This window comes from Lepidochelys olivacea, assembly GCF_965140295.1.
Source record: "Lepidochelys olivacea isolate rLepOli2 genome assembly, chromosome: 8".
Lineage (NCBI taxonomy): Eukaryota > Metazoa > Chordata > Testudines > Cheloniidae > Lepidochelys > Lepidochelys olivacea.
This window is the reverse complement of record NC_140418.1, coordinates 47,281,158-47,301,302: the sequence shown is the minus strand read 5'-3', so window position 1 is coordinate 47,301,302 and position 20,145 is coordinate 47,281,158. Positions and strand designations below refer to the sequence as shown.

Sequence of the window (20,145 nt, the reverse complement as noted above, 5' to 3'; positions counted from 1 at the left end):
CGACACTGTTTGATTAGATTCTGTCACCGATTTGACGCATCCTGTATCCCTTCTGTGCTTCAATAAATAGTCACAATGGGACTAGAGTGGTTCTGTCTCTGAGTTCCTTGGCATTTGTCAGGACACTGCTGCATTAGTGCACTCAGTTACAACGGTGATGGGTGCAGTGTAGGAGCCTAGAGTAGAGTAGGGTCTGTGGAATAGTGCTTATTATGACCTGATGTCACTTGATTTGTTTCTGACAATTAAACATCTGATCCTGTTCCTGTCTGGCTTTGTTAGGCAAAGCCTCAAGCACCATTCCCTGCTACAGAGCCATTTGAAACACAAGGACATCCTCAGTGGCCTGTGCAAGGACACCCTCTTTTCGTTCCATTCCTGTTTGCAGCTGGCTGAGCAGATGAAGCTGTCTGGGACACAGGTGAATGAACAATCCCCCAAAACTACTTTTGGGCTTGAGAAAGAGTTGGGTTAGGAAGCACTGCAAAGATAGATATGTTTGCTATGCAGTGTTATTGGCTAAAAAATAGACTAATTTTACACTCTAGGTACTTCACATTGCTTACAAGGTTCTCTAGAAAACCACATTGAAAAGGAGTCTAATAGCCCTGGTTAGCATCCAGGATACTTTGGGTAGATACAAAGACTATTCTCCCTCCTCCCCATCTCCAGTACTCTTCAGGAATCTCATTCATTTCACATACTGCTGCTTTCACTAGGTCAATTAAAAAGACAACAGTTAAACTTTGAAGATTCCTGTGAAAAATTGTTTTGAGATTACAGAGATATCACATGTTCTTAGGGGTTTTCCCCAATTTCTGCTGTTTTTGTGTGGAATCCAAGCTTCCTTTAACAAACAAGATAAAGTTTCTAGCCCTGATAGCAGTGTATCTTGCAATGTCACTTTCTTTGATATCTTCTTAGTCTGTCCATGGTGTTTTTATTGCTGCTTTCCTTTTTGATAGGAGAGCACTGACTACAAGTTGTTCCAGAAGACAGTTAAACTGTGTAGATTCTTTGCTAATTCCCTTGTTCACTACATCAAGGTACGATTTATTATATGGGTCCTACATGAGTATAAAACTAACTCTGTATTATGCAAATAGACACACTGATCAAGTATTTTGTGTTGCTACACCATACTTACAACTGTGGTATCTGGATGGCATAATTAACACCCATACTTACCTGCTTGTGATTTATTATCTCACATGTAATACAATTTGGATACCTAATACTGTTCACTACTTCTGCCTATCTTCTGCTAAATAGCTGCCTTGCTGTATTCTTCCAGCTGAACACGGTGCTCTCTGACTCCATCAGATTTCACACACTAAGCAGGGTCAGTACTGTACCTGGATGGGAGCAGCGAGATGCAGCAGGCAGTGACATTGATGAGTCAGTAGGGGGTGCTTATCCCTCACAGTTGGCACTGAACCAACATTGCCTTGAACATGTAAACAGACAAACAGTTGCGAGGGGTGTAAGCTTGTTGCTCATTTATCCCTAATGTTCACAACATGTTCATGGTCCCACTTCCAGCATCTCAGGGCTAGCATTTGTCCACAGGACCCTCAACTTTTTTCAGTGGGTCTCAGATCAGTTTTCAGCCGGGGAAGGTAGCTCCACCCAGGAGGTTGCTGATTTTACAGGGTCCACTAACAGCTTCCTACTAGCATACTGCCTTCATTTGAACATGTTCCGTTGCTGAGAAGCCAATATGATCTTTTGCCACTAGGAGGATGAATTTGATAGCATGAAAGGCAGTATGGTCTGGTGCAGTGGTTTTCAACCTGTTGCCCGCAGACCCAGGGAGTCCACGGAGTATGTATAAGATTTCCAAAGGGGGTCCATGCCTCCATCCAAGATTTTTTTAGGGGTCTGCAAATGAAAAAAAGGTTGAAAACCACTGTTCTAGTGGATTAAGTACAGGACTGAGAATAAAGGATTCCTTCATTCAAGTCCTGTCTCTGACTCCTTGGCTTTGTGCCAAAGTTTCCATGTCTACAAAATTGGGTTATTAACTCACACACTTACCAAATGAGGGTGCAAGAGAGAAACAGGTTCACCAGTGGCTTTCGGGCCTAGTGATCTGCAGACCCCCAACTTACTTGAACAACTGCCCTTTGCAACATTTGTCTAGATGTTGGCAACTATCCGTATCACCAGTACAAATAGTTGGATTCCATTTCTGCAGCAGGTGGCTGGAGGTGGGGCGATACCTGAAGATCTCAGTCACTGTCCAACATCTTTTTATAAAATAGATTAGTTAAGTTTGGGATGTAGCCAAGAAAATCCCCTTCCTCTAACCCTCCCCATAAATCCTCTGGCTAGTTTTGTGCAGCAGTATAATAGTGCTGAACAGGAATCAGTTACATATGGAGATGGGTGGAGAAAAATTGTTACACAGAAAAAGGTGTAAGGCTGTTTCTGAAGGTGTGAGTTCTGGTGTTTGATTGCCCTTAAAAAAGACCTTAAGCTCCCTCTTAAAATAAATGTGAGGAGGAGATCTAAAAATAAATAATCTGGCTGAACTCTTTCTCCTGGGATTTTCTGCAAGCTCCTATCACCTACCTAGGGATAACTACAGAAAACCACGTTCCTCTTTCCTACTCTTTCTCTCTGTCCTTTCCTTCTCCCCCCACCTCTTTCTTCTGATAGTCTTATTTTAACCTTTTGGTACTCATTTAAGTAACACACCAAATACCAATAACAAATGCAGAGTAGATGATGAGGTATATAATCACCTTGTCTGTTGTGTTAATGTCCGTTATCTTTTTTGTTTATGCATGGGATAGAATCAATAGTCTTTAAAATACACCTCTACCCCGATATAACACGGTCTGCGGGAGCCAAAAAAATCTTACCGCGTTATATGTGAAACCGCGTTATATTGAACTTGCTTTGGCCCCCCTGCTCCTTGTCCCCTGACCACTCCAGAGGACCCCCCCCATCCCTAATCACCCCCAGGACTCCACCCCCTACCTAAGCCCCCTGTCCCCTGACTGCCCTGACCCCTATCCACACCCCTGCCCCTGACAGGCACTCACTGGCAGCAGCAGGAAGCAGAGCAACGTGGCCGCAGCCCGCTCCACTCCACCAGCTCCCAGTCATGGCGCTCCGCTTCCCGCAGCCGGTGAGTGCAATGAGGTTGGGGAAAGGATGCCCTCCGCACACACCGGTGGCGGGAAGCGGAGCGCCACAGCTGGGAGCTGGAAGAGTGGAGCGGGCTGTGGCCACATTGCTTCCGCTGCTGCCGGTGAGTACCGGGGGGATCCCTTCCCCCAAGTCTCCTCCTCCCTCACCTGGTGAGAGAAGCAGAGCGGGCTGCTCCCAGCCCCCTGCTAATCACTCGGGCCACTCTGGGCCTGCGGGGTCCCCAAAAGTGCTCCCCACAGCTCCTGCCTCCCAGACCCTTGGATTGGGTTGGGGCTGCTTTACCGCGTTGTATGTGAACCTGTGTTATATCGGGTCACATTATATCAGGGTAGAGGTGTATGTGAAGAGTGCATTTTTGTTTGTTTGTGATTGACTGTGGTTATTGCTCCTGTAAATGAAGTTTAAGAAAACCCTTATCTTATTAATTTAGCTTCCTAAAGAGGAGAAACATATGATAATTTTACTTGATAATTTGGCATGTGTTGTGCATTTTGCATTTCTTTTGCAGTGAGCATCACAGCAGGCTACAACTTTTAAAAATTAGACTTCATAATTAAGCATTTCACAAATACGTTCAAGTAAGCAGAAGAAAAATATATTTAATCGTTATTTCATTTTGAAAATACCATTCAAAATTGGTGGCTTTTGCAGGAATTTATTCCTTTCCTCTCTGATTCCTGCTGTCGATTACACCAGCTGTATCTTCAGATATATAGGTAAGTGAACCACAAAAATTAGCTCTTTGATTCCACTGCAGGGACATCTCTGTATCAGCTCTGAAAGTGTCTGTCGTAGTTACAGCAGCTCCAAACATTACAAGACTTGCAAAAATAAAAGATTGCAGCAGTCACTCTCTGATTTGTTACATGCAGAACAGGATTTGTGTATAGAATTTCTTTGGTGTATGGAGGTCAGAGAAATTTGTACTTCCTCCTGGGAAACTTCTTTTGGGTGCTTTAGTGTGGTCTGTTTGTGTAGCTACTAGTCATTTTAACCTATCCTCCAAACGCTGCCAGAAAGTGAATCAGTGCCATGTTACCAAACTCCTCATTCTGTTGCATTTTCTTCTACTAGATCCTATCAGTGGATCTACCTGGGATCTTACTGTGCAGATGGAGCCCTTTAGAGGATCTGAGCCCTTAACAACTGTTTTTCTTGTAGTTACTCACTCCACAGGGCCTCTGCAATGAAATAACGAGGCAACATTTTGTTTTAAAAAAAGTTAAGTGCAAAAGAAATTTAATGCACTATTAAGGTTAAATTAAACCCCACAAAGGCTGGGAAATAATTATTGTCCCACAATAACCATAGTTCTGCACTGCTTGGTGCTTGCGCTGTGACAGAGTTTGTTATTATGTATTCACTTAACAATGGGACATGCTCTTTCTCCTTTTAATTGAAAGTACGTGTGTGGTGGGACAGTTTATTCTAGTTGCATTCTGGTGAAAACATAAACAACATTTTATGCACCTCAGCAACAGTTATTTTGTAAAATAGTTCTTTCACTATGATTGAACATGGAAATATTCAGCCTGAGCAGGGTTTTTTTTTTTTTTTTTTTTAACAAATTTAATGAGGAATTGAAAATAGAACTTCAGTAAAGAACATGGCCTTAGTATTATACTGTAAACTTGAAAAAAGGGAAGATACCAGACTGGTTAGTCCTTGCTGAAACACTCTTTGCTGCTTCTCTCTAGACAATACATAGTATCATGGACTTTCAGTTGTTTGTCATTTTTCTCAGAGATAGGATACTTACTCAGTTTGCCCTGGCAATGAGGAAAATAGCATAATGTAGGTGTAATTGAGGGCACATTTTGATGCTGCACTTGGAATTTAAGCCCAGATCCTTCAGTGAGTTGGGTGCAGATGGACTATTGTTCACATTTCATTGCAAAATCATGTTCTTAGTTAATCCTTTTTGTTGATGATGCACTCTCTCTTCTGCATGTGCTCACTTGGCAGGGTTTACAGGAGTGAAAAGTGTTAAAAACTGAGCAGATCTATTGAGTAAGAAGGTGCCGTTTTTACATAGTCTCTTTGTAATCTGTTTCTATAACGCTCATCTTTGTAGTGTCTAAGGGCTTGTCTGCATGGGGAAATTTACTGGTACAATTATACCACTATAGTTATTAATCATGTTTAGTATGGTAGTGCCTAAGGACCAGCCGAGAATGGGGCCCCATCGTGCTAGGCACTGTACAAACACCTAGTAGCAGACAGATCCCACCCAGAAGAGTTTGCAATCTAATCAGAGCAGACAGACATGGAGTGGGGGAGTAAGAGTGTCCACGTGGGGAATTATACTGATATAATTATGCTGGTAGATAGCCCTGTGTAGAATAGCCCTGAAGTCCTTCCTATACTAATTACACCTTTATGCCATTCTAGTTTTGAAAAACATGTCTTTGCAACTCTTACTTTTTATACATAAAAGTTTTAACCGAAACACTGAAAACTGCCACGCCCATGCCAATTTCAAAGTGGAAATAAAATTTAACACCTACCATTATAAAAAAAAAAAAAAAGCACTCAGGGAGATGCTGGTTAAACCTGTTCTTTCTGTCCTGGGGGATGCAGAAATTCATAACTTTAAAAAAAAACAAACCCACCCCAAAACACTTTAGGCTTACCTCTTAGGCAGGACTACACTTAAAACACGACATTGGTGCAGCTGCAGCGCTGAAGTGAAGACACTGCTTCGCTGACAGGACAGCTTCTCCTGTTGGTGTAGTTAATCCACCTTCCCGAGAAGCAGTAGCTATGTTGACAGGAGAAGTTCTCCCATCAACACAGTGCCGTCTACATGACGGGTTAGATCGGTATAACTGTTGCTCAGTGTGTAGATTTTTCGCACCTCTGAGAGACATAGTTATCCCGATACAGGTCTGTAGTATAGACCTGTTCTTAGACTAGTAGGGTGACCGAATGCACCTCTGTATTCACATTCTATGCACTACTGTAATAATCTTTGTACAAAAGATCATGGTGAAATGTTTGTAGCAGCATAATATGTAAAGTAATGAACATAAGCTGAAGTGTTTTTACCAGACAAATCTGGGAAGGAGGTAACCTGTTCCTTAGATACAACGGACAAGCTAACACCTCTAGCCTGGTGTCATCAAAGTTGATTGGCAAATCATCCATCAAGTGGCCATTTGGCAGTGAATGGGAGGCAGGAACTGATTGATCTGCGGCCAGGTCTGCACTATGAACTTACATTGGTATAACTACATCACTCAGGGGTGTGAAAAATCCACACCCCAGAGCGATGCATTTAGTTATACACCAGTGTAGACAGAGCTAGGTCGATGGGAGGGCTTCTCCTGTCGACATAGATACCGCCTTTTGTGGAGGTGGATTAACTATGCCGACAGGAGAAGTTTTTCGGTCGGCGTAGTAGCATCTTCACCGAAGTACTATAGTGGTGCAGCTGCACTGGTGCAGTGATTTAAGTGTAGACCTGCTCTGTTTTAGCAAGCAATAACATGGAACCTCTTTCACCAGAAGATGCCATGTCTCTCTCCTCATAGTGGGAAGGAACTTTATCTAGGGGTAACCCTCTGGAAAATGCATTTCAGAGGGTGACTGGACTATAAAAGTGAAGGGCAAAAAAACCCCAGGGATATCTTTCTTTCTCTCCCTATCTCTCTCTCTTGCTCTCTCTTTCACCTAAGAAGACAAAAGAACCAGCCCTTTGATTTGGTGAGGGCATCGTGACCTGAGAATTTAGTCAGCCCTGTTGCTGCGAGCTTGGGATAAGGATTTTACCTTGAACCAAGGCTAGTTTGAGTTTTAGCTACTAGAAAGCATTTTATCTGTATTTCTCTTGTAACCATTTCTGACTTTAATACTTATACTTGTACTCACTTAAAATCTATCTCTTTGTAGTTTAATAAACTTGTTTTATTTTTTAACCAAACCTAATCCAGTGTTGTCTTTAAACTGAACTGTTTGGGTAAATCCGGTTAAAGTAGCAAACTGTTGGATAATATCTGAACTGCCCAGGAGAAGCTGGACAGTGCAGAACACACATTTTGGGGACAATCCAGGACTGGGAGTGTGTTGGGGTCACTCTGCAAGTAGTAACCAAGTGCTGCTGGAAGCCAGTATTTGGCTGGTGTTTGCTGACAAGCTGCTGGCATCAGAGTTGCTGGACCATGACGGTAGCTACACACAGATACTGAAGGGGTAACCTGCCTGCTGTTTGTGAGCGGCCCAGGTTGGGAGCTACAGCTGTGAAGCATTGTGAGGCACCCGAATTTGCAGGGCAGGTGGTGACAGAACCCTCCACTGGTCTGGATTGCACCCCAGAATGTGACAAGTAGGTTTTCACTTGATGCCCTCTCCCTCTCTGCTGCTTTCTCTCACTCTGTTTCCTCTTTCTTTTTGGTCTCAATCTCTTTTTAATTTTTTGTGTCTCACTTATTCTTCCTAAGTTTTCATTTCCTGCAAAGCAAAATGGCGTTAACCTGTTATCACTAACCTGCAGGCTGGTATGTTGGTACTCTCATCATCTGGAACAAATTGAATCTACAAATGTTTCCCTTTGAAGTTTTCTACTCGTAGTCACTTCTGCACCTGTTGAGTAAATGCCTCTTTGTATGGACTTTTACCACTTTTCAGCAGAAGCAGATTGGACAGTTTTTCTTATTGTGTTTAATAAAATACAGGCCTTCAGTAGTTGGTTTAAAGGCAGAATATAGTGACGTGCTCACCATTTTAAAATACATTGTTAGATATAAAGAAAAGGAATACTTGTGGCACCTTAGAGACTAACAAATGTATTTGAGCAAAAGCTTATGCTCAAATAAATTTGTTAGTCTCTAAGGTGCCACAAATACTCCTTTTCTTTTTGTGAATACAGACTAACACGGCTGCTACTCTGAAACCTATTGTTAGATATGAAACATATGCTTCTCTTTGCTTGTATTGGTAGATCTGTTAATCCACAATAATAGTAACTCACATTTTTGTCTCTTAATGCTTATTTGAAATGCAGTGCTAGTGAGTACCTCTGTACTTTCCTCCCCCGCAGCAAATTTCCTCCTAGTCTGTATGCTTCGGTGATTTCAGAGGCCCATCAAGATGAAATAGCCAGGGTTTTTCTGGTGGCACTGGACCCTCTCATTCACCAGCTTCTTCCCTTCAGGCCTTTTCTGGAGCAAGTATTAAGTGAAAAATTAGGTAGGTTTAAAAATATTACTGCCTGTGTTTCATAGTACAGTTGTGTCATCTCTTAGGAATAGAACCAGGTGACTTAACTTTTTGTGCTTCACTCGCTATACAACAGTTCTGCATATGTCATAATGTTGGTATCTTATTTCTGTGGAGTAGTTTTAGTAATGGATCCTAAGTAATACTTTCAGGTACTAAAGGATCTTCAGCCAATTGCAGCACTAGGTGGGGTGAACATTGCACAGCTCATAAAACAACATAAAAGGTTCTTTAACTCTATGACCGTTATTCTGCGTGCACTGGGAAAATTGCATTAAAACACTGATTTGTTATATTGAACAAATCTAAGATGCCCTTCTGACACAAAAGTCGACGCAAAAGTGGGCTGGCTGAAAATATTCTGCCAAAACTGTTCTTTGATGGAAAAATTGGGGTTTTGACCCCCCCCCCGTGTCTTTTCTATGGAAATTTTTTCATCAAAAAATTGCAAGTTTTTCCCCCCTGGTTTTCTGCCAAACCCAAAATATTTCAACCAGAAAATAAAATATCTCTGAAATGCTGTTACAGTGCATCCTGGGAGTTGTAGTTCAGGTGTCTCATGCTCCCGTTCTCCTCTGTGTGCTATACTGGGCTACCCCAGCCAGCCTTCATCTTCCGTGATGTATACTGTGGCCATGCGACTCTCGTGGTGCATCATGGGAAATGTAGTCTGACCACAGAGCCAGGGCCATAAAGGAGCATGGGGCACTCTAACCACAACTCCCATGAGGCACTACAGTAGCATTTCTGAATCAGAATTCTTTGTTTTGTGGATAAAATATTATGATTAGTTATTTTTTGCTGAAAACATGAAATTTTCTCTGGGACTCCACTTCCCCTCCATTTTCCAACCAGCTTCATCTCTTAGTGACTTTTGAGCTTCATTAACAATTGATGTGCTTTTCACTCAGTCTTCTGTTGTTAATCACTCGCCCTAGCTTAGTTTTGGTTCCATCAAAAATGTGCCTTACAAATGCAAATATACTTTATATTTAAAAAAAAATTCCCTGCAGATCTTTCTCCTGAGTTGCATCTGCCGCAGTGTCATCTTCTGGTTACCATAATGGACAAGCTGCCCTCTCAGCCTGAGGATGTGCAGGCTCTCTGGACCACAGGAAGCCAGTTCTCAGAAGAGGTTCCCAGGTAATTTTTGCCTACAGCATTCAAGCTGCACAGGCAGACATGGGGGTTCAGGTACAAGAGGCCCCTCAAGCTAGCAAATCAGTAGCATTAGTAGGCTCTGAGGGCGCACTGTCTGATCCTTGGCCAGATGTGCTGGTGGATGTGATGTAATACCTCAAGGATGCACAGTACAAAGCAGAGATGCACTGGTCAGTTGAGGGAAAGGATGGCCTTTGGGCGCATGCAAGAATGTGGAGGGCCCTTGGGTTTGAATTTTTTTTAATCTCCAAAATCGGTCAACTTTCCCTCAAGTCAGCATGTTTGTTTATTTCCTTGTAGCAGGCATGCCATTTACTGAGCGCCCCCTCATGGCCAGAGGTGCCTCAGCAGTGCCCTGACTCTGTGCTCCCTCTGGGTCCCTTTAGGATCTCCCCGCATTCTTTCTCAGTATGCCCCCACCCGCCACCTGGGGTTGTGTGAATAGATGAAAGTAGTTCACAGTAGTTCTCAGTGTCCCCAGAATAAAGTTCATTACAGCAACACAAAAGTTCATGCTCACTTCCCTCTCTTTTACTGTACGCAGAGCTCTTATTCTGCCCCATACTGTTGTTCACGGAGTCGCCGATTCTGTCCTTCCTAGTGGGAGCTCAGTCTCCTGGCTCTGTCTTCTTTCTCCCTGTCAGCTCACTCTCTGTTCTGAGAGAGTGAGAGGAACATATATACTGCGCTCCTTCGGAGATCTTTCCCCTGATCGGTTAGGAGAGAGGGGAGCCTGCCCAATCCTATACTACAGGGCTTCTTGTCCTGCCCCTTAAAGGGACAGTCACTGGATTTTTCTTAACCAACTATTAATTCCCCAGGATCGCTTCCTTTCTTCTTGCTACAGGGCCATTTCCAGGGCCTCTGTTTATTCCAATGTCCCTGGAACAGGATCTCCTGGCCCCCTCTAATTGTAAAGGGCCAGTGTACCTTGTTACAGCCCCAAAAGCCTCTGCTAATCACCTGAGTTTATAAACAGAAAGTTAATCAGAGTTGTAAATCTGTTACTGTAAAGATATTTGTGTTATTGCCACAGCTCCCAACAGGAGACAAGAAGGAGCTCCCCTAGCTGTTTGTTCTTGGGATGTGAGGTGTGGACAGCAGTAACCCCACTCTCTTTCATTGTTCTGCAGGCTCTCTTTGTTCTCAGCCCTTTTTCTCGGTTTCCAGCAGTGCTCTGGTGAGCTCTCTCTTCCTGTTTGTTTGCCTGGAGTGATGGGTAGTGGACAAGCTGAGGTTCCTGTCACCCTGTATCACCACCTTTGCGTCCACTTGTGTGCCTTCATTGCATCCACACCCCCATCACACTTTCCTCAGCTGGTAGGTTGGTTTTTGGTTTACTCACGATCACCTTTTCAGCTGTTTCCTTCTGGTGGATTTTAACTTTTCAAAAAGTGTTGCTTTACTTCAGAAGGCAGATACAAGGCAGGTACGACTGCAGATGTGCAGCATATGTCATTACCAAAAACAACTATATAAACATGGTTGGAGACCTCAGTTGTATTAGAAACCTGTTTATAAAACCACAAAAGGAGCGCAAAAATGCAGCTTCTTTAAAAAAGCTGTTTAGTACTTTCTTTTAATCCAAGTTCTGAAGGTGATCACCTCCCTAAGACTGAGAAATTCCAGCTGCAGATTTTATCTCCTAGAGGATAGGACATCACAACTACTGTAACAGAGGCTGAAAGTCTTTTCGTTCTCCACCTTCAAAAAAGGATAAAATTATCATGAAAAATATGTCCCTTTTTTTGTCAAAAATTCTAGCAAAAAACTTGACCCTATTTTTTACTGAAAATTTTTGAAATTTGAAAATGTTCATCCAGCCGTTGTAAATTTTCACACATGGCCAATGATTTTGGGCCCATGTTAAAAATAAACCTAGTTTGCTTGCTTGTCTTTATAACTGAACATGCGATATTAAAGCCAGTTTGCTCCTAGACATTTTAACTGCACAAACTGACAAGTCTAATTCTATATGCAGTGTAGTTGTAGCCATGTCAGTCCCAGGATATTAGAGAGACAAGGTGGGTGAGGTAATATCTTATATTAGATCAACTTCTGTTGGTGAGAGAAACAAGCTTGACCTGAAGAAGAGCTCTGAGTGGCTCGAAAACTTGTCTCTCCCACCAACAGAAGTTGGTCCAATAAAAGATATTACCTCACCCACCTTGTCAGTCTAATTATGTGTCACACAAGTAAGTGGATTAAAAGTAGAGAGTAAAATTGCAATCTGTTCAGAAGTGCCTTCTCTATTCTTTCCTCAGGAGCATGCTCTGCTGGATGCAGTCCTGGGTTCTAGTATGATCACCTCTCTACTGGCTATGGATTCATGGTGCTTCCTGGCTCGGTAAGATACCCAATTATTGTAGGGCAAGGAGCAATGCACTGTATGGTTCAGGCTGCATGAACGTTTGCTTCCTAACTGCATGGTTTGAATGGCTCATAATTCTCAGACAGTTTCACTTGTAGAGCAGCCATGTTCTAGGGTTGGTCTATACTCAAAAATTTAGCTTATTTTGGAAAACATGAGCAGAAATGGTTCAGCTGTTTTTCCAACATGAGGGGAAAACGTACTTTTATAAAAGATTTCTTGCCATTTTTTTCCTAGCAGCTCTACAGTGGAGGACTGTGGGTAGCAAGTTTAAATGTGCCATGGAAATGGCCATCTGAGGAGAGAGAGCCTTTAATGCTCCATGATGCTTTATTTTGACTTGTTTGCATTGAAAGTCTTTGAAGATCGGTTTGTTCATATGTACAATATTTTGCACAGGGTTTTTTGCTAACCTTGTAAAGTGTGCAGCTAAGGGGAGCTCTGCTTGTCTGCATAGCTAGTAAAAGTGTGTATTGTGTGGGTGGATAGGCTGAAGGAAGGGGATGAGAAAGACTTGAGGGAGGGCTCTTGCAATGCACCTCCTCAGCTCGGCAGCTGCTAAGTCTCTCAGGAGAGGGGCTTTCTGTTACAGTCTTTGTAAAGAGTGTGCGACGCAGCATTCTGGTGGGATCTGGCCAAACTATTGAATTTCCATGTGGGACTGGCAAATTTTGGCAAGTCAACAGAGCTTTGAAATCCTGTAACGTGGAGGTGCTGCTGCTTTTAGGGGTATTTTTTCTTTGAAAAACAACCCAGCCTTAGGAAATTCCATACCAAAAAATCTCCAGCTAAAGGATGTTAATATTGTACAGCTGAGCACCGAAGTCACAATATGCCACTATGGCAAGGATGCACTTGCCACTTAAAACTTTCCCCCTTGTGCACATGCATTGTGCATCAGTGTTTAAAGACAAGATCACAGACAGTTTCTCAAACAATATATTAACATAACATTTTTCACCAACCTTAAATATATTTCACTAGAATCATGTAACTTTCATTCCCATATGTTTACACTAATTTCATTGTTATAATGGTCCAGTGTATCTGTATCAACTTACACATTTTATATAAGTTCTCTTCACTCTACAACACTTACTTTAATTTATTATTTATTTGATTAACATCAACAGTGTGCATTTATTATCCATGTACTATGCACTTATGTATACATGTCTTTTTTTTCTTCTTAAATTGCAATCATGGTCAATGCTACACTGGTGTATAGTGGTCCTGTGTTTTGATCTGCAAAAGGTGGGTCGTTCACCGGACCCTTGCTAGAACACACGTCTATATAGCGTGAATTCACATATAACGCAGTCGCAGCCATGAATCCCAAATTTAATTACTTTAATTGTAATTCATTTTTACGCAGTCCCCGCTATAACGCGGTACCATGCATGGGTCCCATGTTCTAGCGAGAGTCCAGTGTATTTCCTTTCTTCTCTATATTTCTTAATTCTCTGGCCACAGAATGGCTTTGGAATTTTCTCCTGGCAAATGAAATATACATAGGCCTTTAGGAAAAAAGCATTTCTCTGCTTTGTGTGGCAGAGTGTGAACTACTCTCTCCGACCAAGCAGAACAGGGCAGATGTGCAGATTGGCTTACTGACCTCTCTCTGTTACATCCCAGGTATGGAACAGCTGAATTGTGTGCTCATCACGTCTTTGTGATAGCCCATTTGGTGAGTAGTGTGGCAGAGTGTGGTGTATGCATGTACGTGTGTGTGTTTCGGCAGACAGGTTTTCTGCTTTTCTTGAACAGATCATACTTCCTGCATGGGATAGGGAGTAAGGAGACCTGAGTTCTAACTTCCATTCTCTGGCAAACTTCATAAGTGACCATGGACAATTTTCTCATCCTCTCTGTGCCTCATCTTTGCCATCAGCAAAATGGGGAAAATCCTTCCCTCCCGAGGGTTAATAATTAGCACTTGTTGCACTATAAATATATTCAGTGGTGATGTAGGTAAACAATCTGAAGGAAGGGGTGAGAAATATACAGACACTGCAAAACTGATGTAAGAGCTGCTAATTTAGGAGTTACTATAGTGAATCCTATATGATAAATTAGAGGAATGGACAGAGCAGAATTCAATGAGATGCCCCAAGGATAAATAAGAGCAAAGTAGCATACATATGCAATAAAAATAGCACCGTGAAGTAGAAAACAGTAAACCAGGAGATGGCCTGTAATGCAGGGAAAAACTTGACTGTAATGGTGTTGAACTACCAGTGATCACTCATTAGGATGTTTTGATTAAAAAGGGAAATGTAATCTTCAGTGTAAGAGGAGAATTCGTTGCTGCCTAAACAGAGGCCCAATATTAATTTTTTAGGTCATATTCCTGAGTCACAGAAGTCTTTGAATCTTTGAAAATGCCAACCTGTAGGATTCATGTGCTGGGAGCAGTGTCTTTTTCTTAATTTGCTTAGATCAATTCCCTGTTACCCTAATTCAGATAAAGTCTTGCCCTGGTGAGTGTTACCAGCTCTCTGTCTTGGGGGTCCTGCTGAGGCGTATGCTGTTCTTGATGGCTCCAGACCACCAGGCAAGTATAGCACCAATTTCTCCAGTCTTCTGCTAAGCCAAATAGAAATCCAACTGGCCTCCATTAAAACACCAGCCATCCATTTTCAGTTCACTGGAAACAGGAGGGTGGAGCAAACAGTAGTTTCTTGCCATCCTGATGTTGTGAGATGATAAAGCGGAGCAAAAGATAACATACCAATACAGAAAGGACACAGGGGGTTACCTTAATAACTAACTTGACCCCTGTGCTGTCCCGAAGTGCCTTCTCTTACCACTTTAGTTCTTCCTTATTATCAGTCCAACTTTGCTTTGAGTTTGTTGTCCTGTTTTCCCTGTGTTTTAGGCTGTTTCCCAGTTGAGAGATGGTGAGAGTTAACTCTGCTTATTCTAATAATGACTAGATCACTTTTGAGTCACAGTATAAAGGAAGACCACAGCTGAACGTATAAAGTTTAAAGGCACAATAGGAATGGTAGTTGCAAATAAATAACAGTTAAATAGTAATAACAAAAAACAACAATGCTGAAGTAAATTAATAAATAGTACACAGGAAATCACCAGGGTAAAAAGGATACTCAGCTAACTGGTTTAGTTCCCTGGGAATCAGCCTCTACATGCTTCATAAGAAAAGGCCAAAGAGCAAAACATTGATTTTGTCGGTGTTTCGTATGAATATGCTCCTCTATGGTATGTCTGCACCAAGCTTTAAAAAAGCAGGTGTCCCGTGTGGGAATGGTGGCATTTCCTTCCTGAGCTGCAAATCTGTAAAAAAGTCAAAGGGGATCAACCTTGGTTGCTGCAAACTTTTGGACTAAGAGTTAAAGGGCTGACCCTGCAAACCCTGAGGCACTTTTAGAGCTCATGGTGAAGTCCATTGGTCTGCTCACATGGATAAAATTACTCAGTCTGTAAATGTAAGTAGGAGTGGGCTCTTCAGTAGTAGGGAGATTGATTAGTGACGGGGAGCCCAACAGCAGACTGCTTTCCATGGGGAATTGTTCCCCAAACGTCTGTGGCCAGATCTTCGGTTATCATTGATCCAGTGACTTCAGTGGAGCAAAGCAGATTTATGCTTGCTGAGGATCTGGCCCCTGTTCTTTGTTGCTATCCCCCCATATGGTTGAGAGTACCATTTGCTGAATCACACTGCCTCAGTAGATCATTCTCACACACCTCATGTGGGGCTCCTTGTCAAATGTCAAGAGTAGCACAAATCAAGGTACTGTTTGTAGGTTTTGCACCTCATCACTTCCAGGTTTTGTCCTGATCTCTTTAATTAACATTTACTTTGACTTGCAGGTGGAGTTTACCCAAAAGTTTCCTCCCAAAGAAGCAGAGAACCTGCCCCTGTGGCAGCATATTTCTCTCAAGGCCCTAACTCCTGATCTTAGGAAACATGTGGCACTCCAGCTCTGTGTGGTGGGGCTCACACAATGCAGGCAGTGGCTGAGCGGCAGGTGCACTCTGGGAGAACTCCCACCTGTGGTAAGGGAAGGTGTGACTCTGTTCATTAAACTTAGAGCTCCTAAGTGATAAGGAGCCTATTGTTACTCTGGCCCTGCTTGTTTATCTTCCCCTATTGTGCAGCCTTACAATATGTTCAGATTGCAAGCTCTCTGGAGCAGGGAGTGTCATTTTATTATGGACAGGTCTACACTACAAACTTGTATGGCACAGCTGCACCAATGCAACTGCACTGCTGTAACGCTTCTGGTGAAGACACTCTAAAGCCGATGGGAGAGAGCTCTCCTGTTGGCTTACTAACTCCACCTCCCCAAGAGGTGGTAGCTCTGTTGGCGAGAGAAGCTCTCCTGCCAATATAGTGCTGTCTATATGGGGGGAGGGCGGGCGCTAAGATTGGTGTAACTACGTCGCTCAAGGGTGTGGATTTTTCACACCACTGAGTGACAGTTATAGCGAAGTAAGTGTGTGGTGTAGACCTGGCCTATTCATGTGTACAGGGTGTAGCACAGTGGGGCCCTGATCTAGGCCTGTAGGAGTCACTGCAGTACAATATTATGAAAAGATCTATCTTCTCCCCTCTCCCCCAGTAAATGCATGCTAATAATTCTTAGTAGCAAAAATGTCAGATAATGCGTGTGTCAAAGGGAGAGCTAAGTTTCAACTTTTGACCAACTTTCCAGAGGGCTGATGATTACTGAACAGCTCTGGCAGCCACAGTGGGAGCTACTGGCTATTTGGCATTTTTGAAAGGCAGGTCGCTCATTTAGGTGCCCAAATATGGAATTAGGAACCTAACTTTAGACTCCTATTTTTGAAAATCTTTTGGATCAGAAAGAGCCCATCTTTGGGCATGTAGTGCCTCCCTTGCAACGTTGTGTTCCCGTCTTGTGTGTCCGTTAACAATAGTTAGCGAAAGCTCTGCGGATCAATACGTATTTTAATTACGTTTTGATCTCTTGCTGAGCATACATACAATGTTCTCGCTTAGACTTCTGGTGTGGTTTCGGCTAGAAGATTTCTTTAAGTGATAAGGGGTCTGCTGTTCTCGGAGGCTGCCATACCTGAAAGACAAGCACTGGTTTTTCTTGACAACCTAAGGAGAGTTGAGTGTGACTGGAGACCTCCACCTAAAAGGCCAGCAATTCAGGGTTCTGCTTCCTATGTTTCTGTGGTGATTGATAAGGCCGCTAAACCCTCCCCTCCTTATTTGCGCAGAACCGCTACTGAAGTCAGTGGGAGTTTGCTCTGTGAAGGGTGGCATGAGTTGGCTTCTAGCTTGGTGGACTAGCAGAACTACATTACTGACACATTGGGCCTCTTGTGAGGCTTTAGTAGCTGAATCCAGCAGGCCGGATTTTTACCTTGCTCCTGACCCCTCTCTCCATCTCTGCTAGAATGTTGCCCTCTCTGTCTTGCTGACTGTGTGCAATTCTGCTGGCGAAGCTCTGGAGGCAGGACTACAGGCAGCAGTGCTGGGAGCTGCTAGTCAGCTCTGGGCTCTCCTCCAGGTCAAGCAGGTGAGAGAACTCAGTGTTCCAACAATGTAAGGCAGCGTTACCCTGCAGGACCCAATTTGTGTGTTACCAAGTCATTTAATTGGATTGGAGCAGCTCCCTAAAGTGCAGTGCAGCTGAGTCCCCGTGCTTCAGACATCATGGTGTCTGAGCCATTGCCAGTGCTTTGGGGACTGAATTCTTCCCACAAGCACGTTTGCCCCCAGTGATATGTAGCTGGAACTGCACGTGTAGTGATGAGTCATATTACTCCATATCAGTTTTAGATGGACTGTTGTCTAAAACAAGTCTAGAAAGGGGATTGATCCCCAGAAATGGGGAAAACACAAATTAATAGAACCAGATGAACCAACCAATGGAGATAATTTAATGACCTTATTTTACTAAGAACAAACAAAGGTGTAATATAGGATTTCCTTGTGATGAGAATTGCATTAATTCTGGCTCTGTTTGGCGCTGAACAGCCTGCAAAAGCAGTATTCTGAGCTCAGGTGAGAGATGTAGTTGTACAGAAAACAGAACATCTTTTGTAGAAACGACATGTTTTTAACTCCTTGCACTGGTGAAAAAAGAATGTAGAGACATTTGATGAAGTCAGAATTTCCTCTACAGTGTTTAAATCTACGGATTACTGTTTTATGTTCCAAGATCTAAATGTATAAGGGCAGATCCACAGCTGTTGTAATTCAATGTAACTCCATTGATTTTATTTGAACTGTGGGAGGACTATGACTTCAGTGGACTTATTCCAGTTTATACCAGCTGAGGGTTTGGCCCATGTGTTTTTAACCCACTACTAATGTGAATGAAAACCACTGCCATCTGGAGTAGCACACCAAAACCGAGGGCCTCCTATTGGTCTGCAGCAGAAAGTTACCGAACCAACATTTCCCACGAACAGTGTATCTTGCTGTTTTTGAAGGTGCAGTCAGGGGAGTCATCATGGTTTGTGCTCAGATGTGGAGGGAGGGGAGAAATAAATATTTGCCAAATGGTTATGGAGAAAATAGGTTGAGAGACATCTTACTTTTTTGGTTTCTGTGAGAGGGGCGGGATACAAATGCCATAGATTTTTAATAAAAAATATCAATAGTAGAGTATCCTATAAAATGCAACCATCCTAAACAATTCTTTATTCCTTCTTTTTGATTATCATGAAGATAAGAGCGGCTATACTGGGTCAGACCAGTGATCCATCTCACCCAGGATCAGACTTCTGATGGTGGTTAGTGCCAGATGCTTCAGAGGGAACTAACAAAACAGGGCAATTATTGAGTGATTCATCCTGTCGTCCAGTTGCAGCTTCTGGCAGTTGGAGGTTTAGGGACACCTAGAGCATTGGGTCCATCGCTGGACCTATCTATCCTACAGGAACTTAGCTAACTCTTTTTTTAACCCAGTTATACTTTTACATTGGACTTGCCAGAGTTTATGCTTCTTTCTATTTTCCTCAGTAGGATTTGACTTCCAGTTTTTAAAGAATGCCTTTTTGTCTCGTAACTGCCTTTTTACTCCGCTGTTTAGCAATGCTGGCATTTTTTTGGTTCCTCTTCCTGTTTTTTTTTAATATGGGGTATACATTTAGTTTGAGCCTCTATTACGATGTTTTTGAATAGTCTCCGTAGAGTTTGCAGCCATTTCACCCTTGTGACTCTTCCTTTTAATTTTCATTTAACTAGCTTTGTCATTTTTGTATAGCTCTCCAGTTTGAAGTTAAATGCTACTGAGGCAAGTTTCATTGGTATTTTCCATCTTACAAAGATGATACATTTAATTACGTTATGGTCACTATTACCGAGCGGTTCAGCTATATTCACCTCTTGGACCAGATCCTGTGCTCCACTTAGAACTAAATCAGGAATGGTCTCTCCCCTTGTGGGTTCCAGGACTAGCTGCTCCATGAAGCAGACATTATTGGTGTCTAGAAATTTGATCTCTTCATCTCATCCTGCAGTGACATGCGCCCAGTCAGTATGAGGATAGTTGAAATCCTCCATTATTATTGCATTTTCTGCCTTGCAGCCTAATTGTCCTGAACATCTTGAAATCACTGTCACCATCCTGGTCAGGTGGTTGATAGTACTTTCCTACTGCTATACTCTTATTGTTCAAGCATGGCATTGCTATTCATAGAGATTCTGTGGTACAGTTTGATTCATTTAAGACTTACTTCATTTGACTCTGTGCTTTTTTCCAAAATAATGTCACTCCTCCACCGCACGACCTACTCTGTCATTCCTTTGTATTTTTTACCCTGGTATTACCATGTCCCATTGACGTTCCTCATTCCACTGAGTTTCCACAATACCTAGTATATCAATATCCTAACTTAACCCCAAGCACTCTAGTTTGCCCCTCTTAGTACTTAGACTTCCTGCCTTCCTCACTGCTTCTCATGGGGATTGTATCTGCGATGGTATTTGTCTGAAGTTAAATGCTTTGGGCACAATATTGCAGTCTCACGCTTTTTATAAACCAGTTAAATTGCCCTGTAAACAGAAATGCTATGATGCTATATGATATGTCCATCTGGTCTGGTGCAGGTCTCAAGTCAGCTATGCCTCCAGCAGACACTTTGCTTGCTCCTTCCACTGCTGGAATTTTTCATCCAAACGTTAGACCCTCAATTGATAACTCAGGTAAGAAACGTCTTTTTGGGCAACCTACCTCATGCATGCTGGATCTTTGTTATTAAATGAGATCACATCTAATGAGTCGTTTCAT

At 42.6% G+C, this 20,145-nt stretch overlaps 1 protein-coding gene across 2 annotated transcripts in view; it reads left to right on the top strand.

Annotated features, from left to right (window-relative positions):
* FIRRM (FIGNL1 interacting regulator of recombination and mitosis) overlaps nucleotides 1-20,145 on the top strand; it is a 32,338-nt gene that overhangs the window by 7,894 nt on the left and 4,299 nt on the right. Inside the window, exons 8-19 of one of the 2 annotated variants that reach the window (XM_084636397.1) lie at nucleotides 283-421; nucleotides 966-1,046; nucleotides 3,811-3,875; nucleotides 8,198-8,346; nucleotides 9,390-9,519; nucleotides 10,671-10,857; nucleotides 11,802-11,884; nucleotides 13,544-13,595; nucleotides 14,373-14,462; nucleotides 15,743-15,928; nucleotides 17,302-17,424; nucleotides 19,965-20,060. In XM_084636397.1, coding sequence (XP_084492523.1) covers nucleotides 283-421; nucleotides 966-1,046; nucleotides 3,811-3,875; nucleotides 8,198-8,346; nucleotides 9,390-9,519; nucleotides 10,671-10,857; nucleotides 11,802-11,884; nucleotides 13,544-13,595; nucleotides 14,373-14,462; nucleotides 15,743-15,928; nucleotides 17,302-17,424; nucleotides 19,965-20,060 — 1,381 coding nt within the window. The remainder of the gene's footprint in view (nucleotides 1-282; nucleotides 422-965; nucleotides 1,047-3,810; nucleotides 3,876-8,197; nucleotides 8,347-9,389; nucleotides 9,520-10,670; nucleotides 10,858-11,801; nucleotides 11,885-13,543; nucleotides 13,596-14,372; nucleotides 14,463-15,742; nucleotides 15,929-17,301; nucleotides 17,425-19,964; nucleotides 20,061-20,145) is intronic. The other variant, XM_084636398.1, reaches the window with a different exon arrangement.